At 45.8% G+C, this 14,947-nt stretch overlaps 1 protein-coding gene and 1 pseudogene across 2 annotated transcripts in view; both read left to right on the top strand.

The window, feature by feature from the left end:
• The first annotated feature begins 3,940 nt into the window (after positions 1–3,940).
• Positions 3,941–4,036, top strand: LOC119245338 (U6 spliceosomal RNA; annotated as a pseudogene).
• Positions 4,037–5,533: 1,497 nt separating this feature from the next.
• RSPH14 (radial spoke head 14 homolog) overlaps positions 5,534–14,947 on the top strand; it is a 76,910-nt gene continuing 67,496 nt past the window's right edge. Inside the window, exons 1-4 of one of the 2 annotated variants that reach the window (XM_037510244.2) lie at positions 5,534–5,591; positions 6,498–6,753; positions 8,078–8,180; positions 12,019–12,137. In XM_037510244.2, the coding sequence (XP_037366141.1) occupies positions 6,555–6,753; positions 8,078–8,180; positions 12,019–12,137 (421 nt within the window). In that variant the 5' untranslated portion in view covers positions 5,534–5,591; positions 6,498–6,554. The other variant, XM_037510243.2, reaches the window with a different exon arrangement.

The following is a 14,947-nucleotide window of genomic DNA, read 5'->3' as shown; positions in this document are numbered from 1 at the left end:
CTCATGAAGGGGCGAGGTGAATAGAAAGGTGGAAGTAGAGGGGGGAGGGGTCCCCAGTTTCTAGTCTGTAAGGGATGAAGGCTCTGGGTAGGCTGGGGACCCTAGGGTTCAAATGGGGAGGACAACCTGAGTCTCCTCCAGGACCAGAACCAGCCTGGTCTAGGGCAGGAGCTCAGGATATGAGGCACAGAGTCACAGCGTCAGGTCATGGCGGTGAGTGGGAGGTGGGAGGGGAACGCGGCGCACTCCCGCCCCCGGGTTCCGGGTCGTGCCCGCACTGGGGTGGGCGGAGGGTGGGACAGAGGGAGCGGCGGACTCACCCACGGCGGCTGCAGAAGCTCCAGGCTCCGCGCGGCCTAGATCCCCGGTACCCTGGGCGGCGATCACCACGGCAACGAGGGCCACGCGGGAACTGCCGGCATCTGTCCAATCAGGATCGTTGGGGGCGGGGTCTGGGCGGACCTGACCGAGGAAAGCGTCTCAAGGGCGGCCAGCCCCACAGCGATCACCATAGCAACCAGAGCCTCGCGGGAGTGGCAGACTCCGGACTAGGCAGCTCCCAGGACGCAGCCCCCGCTCCATTGATCACCATGGCAACTAGGCCGGGCTAGGCGGTCGGTGGGCGGGGCCAAGCAGTTTGGGGGTGGAGCCTTTCTGTCTTGGGCAGGGTCTGAGTAAAGGCTGCCCTTACACTGGCGCAGCATCTTCTATGATCACCATGACTGGGAGGATTGGTGGCGCAAAGGGTGGTAGAGATTATGTGAAGTGTTTAAGTACTTAGTTTCATCATACAGTAAATGTTTTCCGATTATCTGAATAGTTCGTGTTTTTTTTTAGTATAATATAGCATGAAGTGATCTCCAACAGCCTTTCACTCTTTTCTGTACACCCTGTAATGGATCTATCAGTAAATCCTGTATGTTCTACCCTGAAAATTGGTCCGCTATCGTCTCCCTCCCTCTTCCATTGGTATCACCCTGGTCCAAACAATCGTCTTTTTACTCTCCTTAATTGGTCTCCCAGTTTTCACCCTCACCCCTATCTGATTCCCAGTTTAACAGGGATTCCTTCTGTTAAAACACACGTCAATCAGATCATGTCAATCCCCGCCTCCAAACTCTCCAATGCTCCTCATATCTCTCAGAAATAAAATCTTTACAAGTGGCCCAAGAATTCCATATGGTTTGCCCCAGCCCCATTTTCTCTCATCACCAACTACTCTCCCACTTCTTCCCTCCATTCTACTTATGCTCCACTTGCCTCCTTGCTGTTGCTCCAGCATGCCAGGCACTGGTGTATTTGCACTGACTGTTACCTAAACCTGGACTGCTCTTGCACCAGATATCCACATTGATCCTCTCCTTCGAGTTTGCTCAGATGTCATCTCCAGATGAGGCCTCCTCTAGGCACCCGATTTACACTGCAGCATCCTCCCAACCCTTGTTTCTGCTTTGATTCTTCCAGACACTTAACTATATTCTCACATAATATATAACATTGTTTATATGTATTGTCTCTCTCCTTCCTCTGAGACCAATGACAGCAAGCCTTTTGTGTTTAGTTCATTGTTCATCTATGTGCTGCATCAACTAAGCAGGCAGTTAGTCAATGTTAAGTGAATAAACAAATACTCAATTTTTAAAAAGAAGATGGGGAACCGTGAGGGATGCTGCCACTATATTAAAAGGGAAATGAATTGGATTTTCTTGTAAGTTTAGCCTATCTTTGGAAAGATGCCTGTGGTTGGCACAGATGAGAACAACCCATTTTGGCTGGGGAAGTGAGGAGATATTTTACTTTCATACTTCTTGGATGTTCCTTTATGTGCATACATTGCCTAGTCAATAAATAATTCAAATGAAAAGAAACAATTTGGAGCATGGAGAGCTCTACCATGTCTGGACCTCCCAGGTCAGATCTGATGTATTTCAGTGTTCATCCCTCCCTGAAGTCTTTCCCACACTCATCTCTTCCTCTCCACAATCACAGATAAGAAACAAAGGTGTCACTTTACTTGACTTCACGCTATAAAGCAACAGTACTAAAAACAATATGGCAATGGTATAAAAAATAGACACATGGACCCATGGAACAGAATTGAAAACCTTGGAATAAATCTATACTTAATTTATGATAAAGCAGCCAGGACTACACAATGGGGAAAAGCACCTCTTTAATAAATGGTGCTGGGGAAACTGAATGGACACATGTAAAAGAATGAAGTTGTATCACTCACTTGCTCCATGCACAAAAATGACTTCAAAGATAAATGCAAGATCTAGATATAAAACATGCAACAATTAAATGCATAGAAGAAAATATTTGCAATATTTTTCCATGGCATCAATGATAAAGATGTTTTTAGAGGTTTAGCCCTTATGACAAGGGCAATAAAAACAAAAACAAACAATTGGGATACCTCGAATTTAAGAGCTTTTACATAATGAAAGAAAATGTAAATAGACTAAGAAGACATCCCACTGAATAGGAGAAAATATTTACATATTACAAAACTGAAAAGGAGTAAATATCTGAGATACATAAAAAGTTGGAGAATTCAACAATAGAAAAACAAAACCCAATTAAGAAATAGGCAGCAGATCTAAATAGACAATTCACCAAAGAGAACCTCCAGATGGCCACTAGACACCTGGGAAAATGTTCATCATCACTCCCAATAAGAGAAATGCAAGTTAAAACCACAATAAGGCAGCCTCCCTGGTGGCACAAGGGGTTAAGTCTCAGCATTATGAAGCTATTGGCAGCCTCTGCAGCACAAGTTCGATCCCCGCCATGGGCTACCCATATGACGTAGCAGACTTCTCCTGTCTCACCCGCTGCTCCCCTCAGCAGTGTATTTCCATACATCTATCTGCCTGTCCTGCTCCCGGCTCTGTCTCTGGTGAATCCTCTTACCCCCACTCCCTGCCCCCCCGCACCTCTGGCACACCCTAGCTCTTTTATGCATAAATAAACAAATCTTAAAAAAAAATAAAACCACACGTGTGAGAATGGCACATGTTAAAAAGACCCCCCAAAAACAAGTGCTGGAGAGGATGTGAAGAATGAGGAATCCTACCTGCTACACTGTTGGAGGGAATGTAAACTGGTGCAGCTATTATGGAAAGCACATGGATTTACCTTAAAAAACAAAATATGGAAATACAGTGTGAACCAGCCAGATCCCCTTCTTGGGCATTTATCTAAAGAACATGAAACCGTCAACTCAAAAATCTATATGCTCTATAATATTTATTGCAGCATTATTTACAACAGCTAGGATATGGAAACAATCTAAGTTTCCACTGATAGAGGATTGAGTCAAGAAGATATGGTATATCTACACTATGGAATACTGTTCAGCCATAAGAAGTGATGAAATGCTGCCACGTACAGAAAAAATGAAAGGAGTTTGAGGAAATTATGTGCTGTAAATCAGAAAATATAAATCAGAAAATGTAAATCAGAAAAGAAAATATCGGACATTTACACAGCAGAAAACTTGACAGTTATAAAAATTAGTTGACATTAATAGATGAAGTGTGGTGTCTGAGGTTAAGAGGTAGGCAGGAAGGGGAAAGTGTTGCAGAGATATAAGGGATAGTGGCAAGGCAAAAAATAAAAAATAGACTATCTAAAAGAATAAAATGAAGATAAGAAAATGGAGACCCTGAGGGGCTAAGTTCCTTGGCCAGGTTCATGCAGGTGGTCATTGACAGAACAATGACTAGAACCACATATTTGAATCCACTTTCTAGTGAGATTTCCACTTCCAGTGATTTTCAACACTTGTTAATGCATCCACCATATGAAATAAAGTTTATATCACAACCAACACATATGCATACATATATTAACTAACACAGAAGTCTCACAATACAATACCTTTACAATATGTGATGCACATTTGCATTTTCTATTCATTTAAAAATATTCTGGAAATTTCTTGGCAGCGTGTATGTTAAAATTAAAACAACACAGAGAGGATTGACATGGTCTCTACACAAGGATAACAAGTAAAGTTTACCCCATTTTTTTTACATTTACCAAATGTTTATTAAGGTAATTTTTTTCTTTAATATATGATTCTTTGGGATAATATGTATAGGTGTTCTCACATAATTTGCATCTTTCTTGATTAGATACATCTACTGAATGTCTAGGAAATTAGGGGTTGAATTAGATATAGGGAGAAGTTCCTTCCAGCTCTAACCTGTCATGTGCCTGATGAGGAATGATCTTATTGTCTGGTTTGTTCTAATTCTGAAAGATGGAATGGTCTAGCAGGGAAGAGAGAAAGGGAAGAGAAAGCGATTAGTATGCTTTGAGTGCGGACTAAGAATACAAACTCTGTCCTGATAAACTGGAGCCATAAGAAGGTTTTGTGCAGGTGGTGCCCGGGTCTGGCTGGCTTTCAATAGTAATTACTCCCAAAACAAACAGACTAAGAGAACAAAATAGTGACAACTAGAAGTGAAATGGGAAGAGGATCGAGTAGAGTAAAAGGGGTCAATTGTGGAAATTAGACTTTGGTTAGTGAACCTAACCTAGTACAAACTGATGTTGATTTATAATGCTATACACCTGACACCTATATAAGGTTATAAATCAATGTTACTTCCAACCCAAATGCCCAAAAATAGATGACTGGATCAAGAAGATGGGGTGTATATACACAATGGAATATTATTCAGCAATCGAAAAAGATAAACTCATGCCATTTGCAGCAATGTGGATGGAACTAGAAGGAATGATGCTCAGTGAAATAAGCCAGCAGGAAAAAGAAAAATATCGGATGGTTTCACTTATAGCAGGAATACAGGGGAACCAAATAAGACATCAGTGTAAAAAAACAACAGTACAAAACACAACAAAACAAAACCAGACAATTATAAATCAGAGACATCTTGCAGGGCAGGAGCAGGGAGAGGGATGTGAGGGAGGGAGGGAGGAGCACAGGGGACTGTGGTGATGGTGCACGGGTGCATTGGTGAAGGAGACTCTATGGGGACTACACCTGAGGGGGTGGGGAGAAGCAAGTATTGTTTTAAAATGAACAATGATGTAAAAAAAATAAAAAATAATATAAAAGAATAAATCAATGTTACTTCAATAATTTTTTTTTTTAAATTGATCTGGCCAGTAGTGTGCTGAATCCACCGCAGGGGACTTTCTGTGTTGTTACCAGACAGACAGCCTCCAGGGCAAGGAATACAGACCTGAGCTAGCTGTCCTGGGATCTGGGCTGTGTGATTTTGGGAAAGATACTCAACATCTCTGAGGTTCTTGTTTGGAAATGGATAACGTTATCACCTCACGGGTTTACTCCGAGGACTAAAGGCATACAAAATTTTCCCTACCCTTCCCTTCCCTTCCCTTCTGTACCATGAATGAAACCTAGTCGCCTTTGTTCCTTACTGTAAAATATCTTTGTCCCTACTTTTCCGCCCGCCCCGGGCCCGGAGTTCTTCGCGCCTGCGTGATAGGTGCCGACAGTGCACAGCTCCGCGCAGCGACGCCGTCGGGGTCGCCTGGCAACCTGGTCGCCTGGCAACTGCCCAGCTCTACGGAGATTGTATCCGCTGAGGCAGGTGAGGCAGCTGGTGCTGGACTGGGGCGCGGGGACAGAGCGGAGGGGCCCTCACACCTGCCCAGTCCTGCTCACCCCACAGGCTTTCTCGTCAGAGGCCGAAATTCCTCAGCTATGTCCGGGAGGTGGGCAGGCCCAGCGCCCGCTGTGCCCTGTGAGGGGAGCCCAGGTCCAAAATGGCCGTGTCCCTCAAACTGGACTGTTCTTGGCCTTCCCTTGACAGCTGGTGCCCCGGGTCAGAGTTAGCTCAACTCTTTCACTAGAGTAGACTCCTCCAATGCTGGGGCTTGTCAGTGCTACTGAATGCAGTTTACTACCACTGCCACCGCTGCCACTACTGACACAGTAACACAGTCACTGTATCTGGAGCCCTGGTGTGCTGAATATCAGTTAATCGGACAACACTGGGAGGGAGGAAGGGAGGCAGGGAGGGAGATGCTATTATCATCTCCATTTCGCAGCTGCAGCAAGAGGCTGATAAAGGAAGTCAAGGGTCTCTTTTCAAGGGCCATCCATGGTCTGGGACTGGAGGTGGTTCTGAACTACTAAGCCAGTCTATAGTTTCTCAGCATGTGTGTGTGTGATAAAACAAATGACACTTTAACCTTAATTCCTTTGGGAGGGGGGGTATGTCTGAAACGTCTGAATATGGGTCTCTGATAGGACTAGACTCAGATTTGAACATTGGCGACCAGTCTTACCCGCTCTGTAAAACACAGAGTTTGCTATGAGGTCACTGCTCACCTTCACTGAGACTTTGAATAAGTCCCTCATTTCTCTCAGGCTCTGTTTGCTTCTGTGTAAAAATGTCCTTCCAGCTGGACTCACAATTTTGAGAATCACATGAGAAGTAACGTGTAAATTATATCATAGTAATAATGTTAATTTTTGGGGTTCTTTGAATCAGGTTTCTGCAGAACTCCATTGTGAAAGTTGGAGAGTTACCCACTGCAGATGTGGAAAGATGGCTCATGCCCGGATCTCCATGTACCAGCCCCCTGATATTGACCCCACTAAGGCTGCCATTGCCTATGGCTGTCGAGCCCTGCCCAAGCTGAACGAGGAGCTGCAGTCGGAGGTGCTGCTGACAAGGCTGAAGGCCCTCGTGGCTCTGTGTGACCTCATGCATGACCCTGAGCATGTCCACGAGGCCATCAACATAGGTGAGAGTGACCCAGCCCAAGTGACCACAACTGGAATCTGGATGACAGTCAGAGAAGTTCAAGTGGGGAGGAGCTGCAGTGACCAGGGCCTCTTCATAGTACCCCTCTCTGTTGGCCAGTCAATCAGTTTGTCTGGACATCACCAGTGGCTGACCCAGAGCCATACATCAGCCTCCTGCTCTGGCTTAATCACAAATCCACCAAACAGCCCTATTTACCTGTTTCATTCCCGACTGTCACGAAGGATTGGCAGGCATCCTGCTGAAACCGCACATATATTTGGGGCCTACATCCCTTGTTTCCCACTCTCCTAATTACCAAAATAAGAGTTGAGGTGATTCTAGTGGCATATGTCACACCTTTCCCAGAGATTAGACACACGAGGAGTCCTACTTCTCCCTCTGGCCTTTTCTGAAGGGCTGGCTTAATTTCAGAGGAGGATGTGGTCCTAGCATGGCCTTGGGTGGAAACTCCACTGGGTGGAGTTTCAGTAATAAAGGGTTGCAACTTAATGAGCCTGGTTCCTGGCCAGCATCACCCCATGTACAGGGCCCATGTTATCTTACAGCATCCGCCCTGGGAGGGAAGGAGCATCTTCAACCAACAGATAAGAAAACCAAGGTTCAGAGAAGGGGGATGAGGGTAGGCTAGGACTGCCCAGTAAAAAAATAAAATAGGACTTTTATTTGGTCTGTCTGGCATTCCTAGGTATAACCCATTTAAGGATACACAACTAGTTTGGGACAAGATTAGAATTTGACCCCTGGTCTTTTTAATGCCAACCCCATTTTTTCTTAACTTTTTTTCTTTTTGCATAGAACTGAGGTATAGGCCAGAGGTGCCTGGGTGAGAAGATTCACCAGAGACAGAGTGGGGAACAGAACAGGGAGATGTTATTGAAATACACTGATAAGGGGAGCAATGGATAAGACAGGTCTGAGAGGTCTGCTGCATCATATGTGGGTTGGCTGCCTGGCCTGGAATCAAACTCAGACCATAACGGTGATAGTACTAAGACTTAACACCTAGTCCACTAGGGAGGTCACAAGACCATTTTCTTAACACTGTGGCCTGCTTTGAGAGAAGGTAGGAAGTATGCATGAGATGTATGAGTATTGGATAAAACGGTCCCTGATGTGAACATTTCTAGCGCACAGAATCCCTTTCAGTGACTCTGAAATGCTTTGCAACCAACATGATTTCCCCCACACTCCAAAGCAGAACCCCAGGTATCCTCATTGCTTGATGTAGGCTTACCAGTTGACTACTTGGGTTGGTTGTTTTCTGAGACTACTCAACATTCAAAAGTTTTTCTGCCTCATAGGCTGCCTGGTGAGCCTGAAAGATTTGCTGAATGATACCAACAATATGGTGCGGATAAAGGCCACTGAGGTGCTCCACATCATGGCGACCCACAACGTGGGCAGGTGGGCAGCTGTCTCTGGAAACCAATGTCACACTTTGGAGTCACATCTTTCCCCTAGGTGGCATGCCCTTAAAATGACCAATTTTTATCTGTAGCACTGGTCTTCTGAGGGAGTTCTGTTGGCCAGAACAGATCTCTGTGGGGGTGGTTTGTGTTGCCCCTGTGGTGGGATCCTCTTCTCCAGATCAGTTTTTATGTTAGTTAGTGTCTAGCTCTAAGCTTCCCTCTTTGAAGGTGAAACATTCAGGCCCCACACATGCAACAATTTCCTCGGTTTCCCCTCCTAGACTCCAACAGGCTGGCATTCTGGCTCCCATTTCCATGCAGGTGTTGCCTCAAACTGCATACCAAGTTTGGGCTGGTAGCTTCAATCCCTGCTGGTAACACTAGGCTCTAGGTTTCTGGTACCTGAAAATGCCCCTTTGTTTCATAAACACATCTTCACATTTTTATTTATTTATTTGTTATTATTATTTTAAAAGATTTATATATTTATGCATACAAGAGCTGGGGTACAGGCCAGAGATGTGGGGGTTGAGAGGATTCACCAGAGACAGAGTGAGGAACAGAACAGGCAGACCGACTGAAATACACTGCTGAGGGGAGCAGTGGGCGAGACTGGAGAGTCTGCCTTGCCATGTGGGTTGCTCTCTGGCTGGCCAGGGATCAAACTCATGCTGCAGAGGTTGCAGATTGCTTCATAGTGCGGTGCTTAACCCCTTGCGCCACCAGGGAGGCCCCATCTTCACATTTTATACTTAAATTGTTCATCTTGCACTTTGTTTAGGAATGTGTGTGTGTGTGTGTGTGTAGGGGATCTGAGGGAGAGGATGGCGATGCTCTCCCACATCAGTTCAGTTTACCCTCTTTGCCTGGGATCACACATTGTGTTGAAAATAGAACCCGAAATTACAAACACGCCTCAAGCCCTGCCTGGGACCACTGTCCAGCATGCATCGCTCAGTGCACATGTCCCCAGAAAGGAGGAGGGAAGAGAAAAGATGACAGAGAAAAGGGGCCACTGTTTCCAAGCTTATTTGACAGAAATAACAGAACCTTTCAAAGGGGCCAGAGTACCTCACAGAACCCAATGTTACTTGGCCCTGCTTCTCTCCAAGTTCTCAATGCTCCATCGTCTTCAACCAAACTGCTCCTGGGGTAGGGAGTCAAATGAGTTAATGCATATAAGGTGCTCAGCCCTGCACCACCTGGGAAACATCTGCCCCATGTCAGCCTGGGTGGTGGTTGGCAGCCAGGCCTCTCTGGGTGTTCCTCTGGTAACTGCTGCCTCCCTCTCCCCACAGACCACCCTCTTGCTCAGGGCCATCTCCAGAGGCCCACCTTCTTCCCCTTGACCTCCCTCTCTCTCCTCTCTGGGTTCTAATTTCAGGTCCCTGGGAAAGAGTATGACCAGCCTGATCCAGAATGCAAACCCAACCCTGTGGGTCCCTATAAATGGGGTGCGAGTGGCAGTGCAATTCACATGCTTTGCACTGAGACAAGTGGGCAAGACACCAGCCCCAGCCTAGGGGCCCTAACCTTTCCTGCTCGGTGACCTGGCAAGACACTTGACACAGTCTTACTTCACTTATTGACACAGATGCAGGGAAAGTGCGCCAATGTCTTAGGCGTCCAGAAGAACAAAGGACCCCTCATTCTTCCTGCTCCTTTTGTTTCTTTTCTGGATGTGATATGGAGATTAGGTAACAGAGGCTGAGAGGAGAGATGCTTGAAGCCTGGGCAATTATCACAAAACTAAGCCTAGGGAGGGTGATGATGCATTTATTTCAGAGCACTAGCAGTTCCTGGGTGGGGGAGTAGAGTTCCTGGCTGTGGTCCCATCAACATGGTGGGATATGGTGAAGAAACCAAAGAAACTGTCACTGACCGTGGCCTCACATCCCTTACTCTGTTACTTCAAGGCACAGGGAGGAGACCCAAGGGAGGCAGCTTACACGCCCTGGCTCTCTCCTCCAAAGTGGGACAAGGAATGCAAAGGGCCAAGAGTGTCCATTAGCGAACTTCCAATTCCCTAGAATGAAGTGGTGATCTCATATGTAACTAAAGCCAGTGTCTCTCAAGTCAAGCGCTGATACTGCCCACACTGAAATCCTTCTGGCCTCATACCCACACAAGTAGTAACAGGAAATTGGGTTGAAGGGAGCATCTTCTCACCTTGAAGAATTAGTTCACAGGACTGCCCAAGAAAACAGTCAACTTTCAAAGCAGGGGTGAATATTGAGTGGGTGACCAGACACAGAGGGAAGAGGCCTGAACACTCACACCGAGGGGATGGGAGGTCCCTGTAATGTGGGTGTCCCAGGGTGAATTTCTTCTCCCAGAGTGACTCAGAACTTACCATCAGGGCCTCCCTAGTGGTGCAAAGGGATAAGCACAGCACTGTGAAGCTATCCACAGCCTCTGCAGCACGAGTTCCATCCCCAGCTGGCCAGGGAGCTACCCACATGGTCTTGCTCGCCGACTGCTCCCCTCAGCAGTGTATTTCAGTCAGTCTGTCTGTCCTGTTCCCTACTCTGTCTCTGGTTAATCCTCTCACCACCCGTACCTCTGATCTGTACCCCAGTTCTTGTATGCATAAATAAATCTTTAAATTTAAACAAACAAACAAACAATCAAACAAAAAACCACTTAACCATCAAGTCAAGTCCTGGCCTTTGTGGCAGAACACAATCGGTAGGGCACTTCCTGTATGTGAGGCATTGGGCTGAGGGTTCACACCGGCTTCTCACTTATGTCTGAATCCAGCCCTGGGAGATGTGAGCTAAGAAGCCTTCTCACCAAAGGCAACTGAGCCCAGCAGATGCTTGTCTAATCAAAATAAGTGGTTAAAAAGCCAGGAATCTTTGATAAATTGTATGTTTCCTTTAAACAGTTCATTTTTATCCAAAACACAAATGATTAAACATTTACCAATCCCCGTGGGCAACTCAGGCCTTTTCTTGGATATGGGCCCACTGGTTGGCTTTTCCTGTCATCTTTTTTGCTTAAGCTGCACCTATAACATCATTCATTTGCATCTTTGGTCTCTTTAAAGTAGAGCAAGATCTCAGACATGAATGAAGTAATCTACATGCAAAAACATTCTAGTATCTTTTCAGATCATCTCTTTTTTCCCCCAGAGACTCACTTTTGAGTCTTCCCACAGCATTCAATCAACTTTGTTTTCATGAGGAAATTAAAAAAAAACAAAACTCTTCTCCGATCTAATTGGCTTACCTAATATTTAATTAACTTGTATAATTATAACAACAAGCATTACAGACACACATAGGTTTGGAGGCAAGCCGCTAGCTGGCTGCTGGCAAGCTGGCTGCTCAGCTGGGAGAAGGGGGAGGGGCTGCGAGGGACTGGCCTGGAGCAGCAGCAGATGTACCTGCTGTGGGAACGCATTGCAGACAGGCAGCTAGCTGAACCTGGCAGTTCAGGGCACATCTTTATAGGGGAGATTGACTGCAAGCTTCTGTTGCCTCATTCCCACTTTACAGACGGGATAGCTGAGGCTCAGAAACATGAAGCAAAGCACCCAGGGGCATAAGGAGCCAGAGTGGAGGGGACAACTAGGAAGGACAGAGCTCTGTGATTTTGGCGTGTGGCTCCTTCCACTTGCCCACAAGCCACACGGCTGTCATAGGCTCCAGGGATTCTGTAATGTGCTCTCTGGCCTTTGTCTTCTCTGAGGAAGCCAGAGAATGTGGTCTGTGCCAGCCAGCATGGGCAGACTCAGGGGTGGGGGATGTTGCGGGCAACTGCTTCTTGGCTCTGAGTGGATCCGCAGGGCATGACCTTTGCTGTGTCTAAATCTGATTTCTCTTCCCCAGAGATGGCATTTTAAAGCACGACATCATCCCTGCTCTGTCCTTCCTGCTGAACGACAGCCAGTCAGAGTGCCGAAAGAACTTGTTCCTGACGTTCAAGCACATAGCCCAGATGCCTTCAGGTAGGCTCACAGTGGGCATGCGCTTAGGTGGCGCCTTCATCTCCTCTCCAGGTCAGGCATGATCTGGGCTTTGCTGCAGATAATGATCTAGAACACATTTTTGAAAAGTTATGCTTTCATTATGATTCAACATGTACATGTATGCACAGATCGTATGTGAACGCTTGGTTGGATTATGCTAAGTGAAGATGCCTCAGAACCACTCCCCAGGTCAAGGAATGCATAGAGTATCAGCAGCACCCCAGAAACATCCCCGTGCCTGCCCTAGTGCCCAGACCTTACCAAAGGTAAACAGTAGCTTCGGTTGAGAAGACCTGAGCGGACCACGGGTTCATTTGTGCCTCTCTTTAAACGTCACATGAATGGAGACACAGTCTGTAACATTTTGTTTCTAGCCTCTTTTGCTCAACATTTTACCTCTGAGGTCCACATATGCTATATTGCTGCAGTTTGCTGATTTGTTCTGGAGTGTGGTATTCACTGTATGTGAGTATCTCTTCACTCTGTTGCTGCTGGACTTTTGAATTGTTTCCAGTGTGTGGCAACCACGAGTAGATGGACTTTCCCACCAATGTCTTTTATGGACATTGTGTGCATTTTAGAGCTATACCCAGGAGAACTGTGGGGTATAAGTTAAGTTTATGTCTAGCTTTAGAAGATTCCGCAAATGATTTTCTAAAATAGTTTATTTTCTAAAATAGTGTACACCCCCACAGTAGTGGAGCAGAGTTCCAGGTGTTCTATATTTTTGCCTGCACTTGACCTTTCCTGTCTTATTGTTTTAGCTATCTGGATGGGACTGTCTCTATTTGGCTTAATTCATGTTTCCCTGATGATGCCAGCCCTATAAGTATGTTGTACTTGGGAGGAGCAAGAAAGTCCTTGTGGGCCTGTGTCTATGGATATTTAAACCTTTTTTTTTCTCTATTCTAAAATCTCATTATCCTACTCTGTGATTGGCTCTTTTTCCTAGTGGCTATACTCCTTCAGGCAGATGTGTCAGTTTTCCTGACTCTTATCTTAAGAGTTTCTCTTTTTACCTCCCCCGTCCAAGGTCTCCTAAAATTTACTGTTTACTGCCCACATTAGCCCTCCTGAATTTCTCTGTCCTTATCTCAGAGGCCTCCCTTAACTCTCCCAAAGTCCCTGCCTGCACTGCCCCTGAAGCTGCCTACTTAACCCTAACTTGCCCTGGGACTCATTTCTTAAACACACCTTAGTTGATTCTCATGTGCAAATGTACTGAGAGCCAATGAGAGAGTGGGGTATCTCCATGACAGACCCCTAGTGTAGGCTGAGCTAAATGAATGCTCTGTACTCACCACACACAAAAAAACCTCATTTTTTTGAGGTGTGGAGAGAGGAGACCGGCTGCTCTCACACAGGGCTCTTAAAATTATTGTGACTAACGTAAGACATTCAGAGACACATGGAGATGATGATCATGAATATCAGGTATCATTACCTAGCTTTGCAAAATCTTTAATATCCTATCAAATTTCATATTTGCTTGAGATTTCTGTTTAAAAAAAAATACAATCTAAGCACCCTGTGTTTACCCCGTGGCACCGTCTCCTGCCCTCGTTGAACCACCAGATGATTTGATGACTGTATGCCTAACACATGTCTTTGTATTTTATCACACATGTAATTATATAGAGATGTTGCCTTACATGTTGTAAAACATGATGTAAATGGATCTTGCTGATATAACCTTTTGCTACTTAAAAAACCTTAAAGAATGTAATGTTACAATTTTGAGGTTTGTCTGTGTGGTGTCAGGGGCTCTTTGATTTATTATAACCACCTGTCTGAATGTATACTTGTATTCGCTCTGCTTCCCTGTGCCTGGCCAACATGCTTGCCAGTTCCTCTGGCTCCCAAACATTCCCACATGGGTTTTCCTGGAGTCGCTTCAGGAATGCACACCTTCAGCTTGGTCAGATATCTTAGTTGCTTCCCCAGCCCCCTCCCCTTGGTAGAGAGCCCCATGGGAGATCTTCCTCAGCAGTCCTGTGGTTTGGCTTTGCTCTCCCTGGTGACTGGGAGAGGAAGCTTCAGCCTGGAGCAGCCTCCAGCTCCTCCCCTGCCTGGTTCCTCTGGGGAGCTGGAGCCCATTCTGTTGAGTTGTTTTTCCTTTCCTTTTTGATTTGAGAGTGTTTCATTTACCCTGGGTTCTAGCCCTTTGTTGGCTGCATACATTCAAATATCAGTTCCAGGATGGTTTGTGTGACTTTTCACTGTTAATTTGCATTTGAATGTAGTCAGTTTCATCAATCTTTTTCTTTGTGTGTGTGTGTTTTTTTAGGGGGGAGGGTTTCTGTTTAAGAGACTTTAAGAGCTGTTTAAGAGTTCATGACAATATTCTGCCTTATTTTCTTCCGAAAGTATAAGACTTTGCTTTTCACATTTAGTCCTGAAGTTACCTAGAATGGAGTTTTGTGTTTGCTTGGAGGTCTTCTGGTATACTGAATAGATCTTGTTAGTCCATCACTGTCTAATCACAAAAGCTCTGTGGTAATCTGGGTTCCGGTTGGAGGTCTCCCTCATCTCCTCTCTGCAAATTTTCTGGAACGACAGACACTGTGTGTATCATGAGGGCTGTTTTGACAAGTCTCACTGGGTGCCCAAAGTGCAAACCTCTGCCCTGTAGCATTTCCTGGGTGCTGCTTATTGTCTGTGATGTGCTCAGAGGGGAGCCTGGGATGGATCTGTAGTGAGGTGGGGCGGGGGTGGGGGATAGTTGGATAGAGTGATGGAGATAAGATGTGTGATGAGGGCTCTAGGAGATTCATCTGGGGGGCTCTGAG

The sequence above is a fragment of the Talpa occidentalis genome, unplaced genomic scaffold (assembly GCF_014898055.3).
Source record: "Talpa occidentalis isolate TD23 unplaced genomic scaffold, MPIMG_talOcc4v2.1 talOcc4.14, whole genome shotgun sequence".
Lineage (NCBI taxonomy): Eukaryota > Metazoa > Chordata > Mammalia > Eulipotyphla > Talpidae > Talpa > Talpa occidentalis.
The sequence above is the reverse complement of the archived record's forward strand: the minus strand, read 5'-3'. Positions and strand labels throughout refer to the sequence as shown.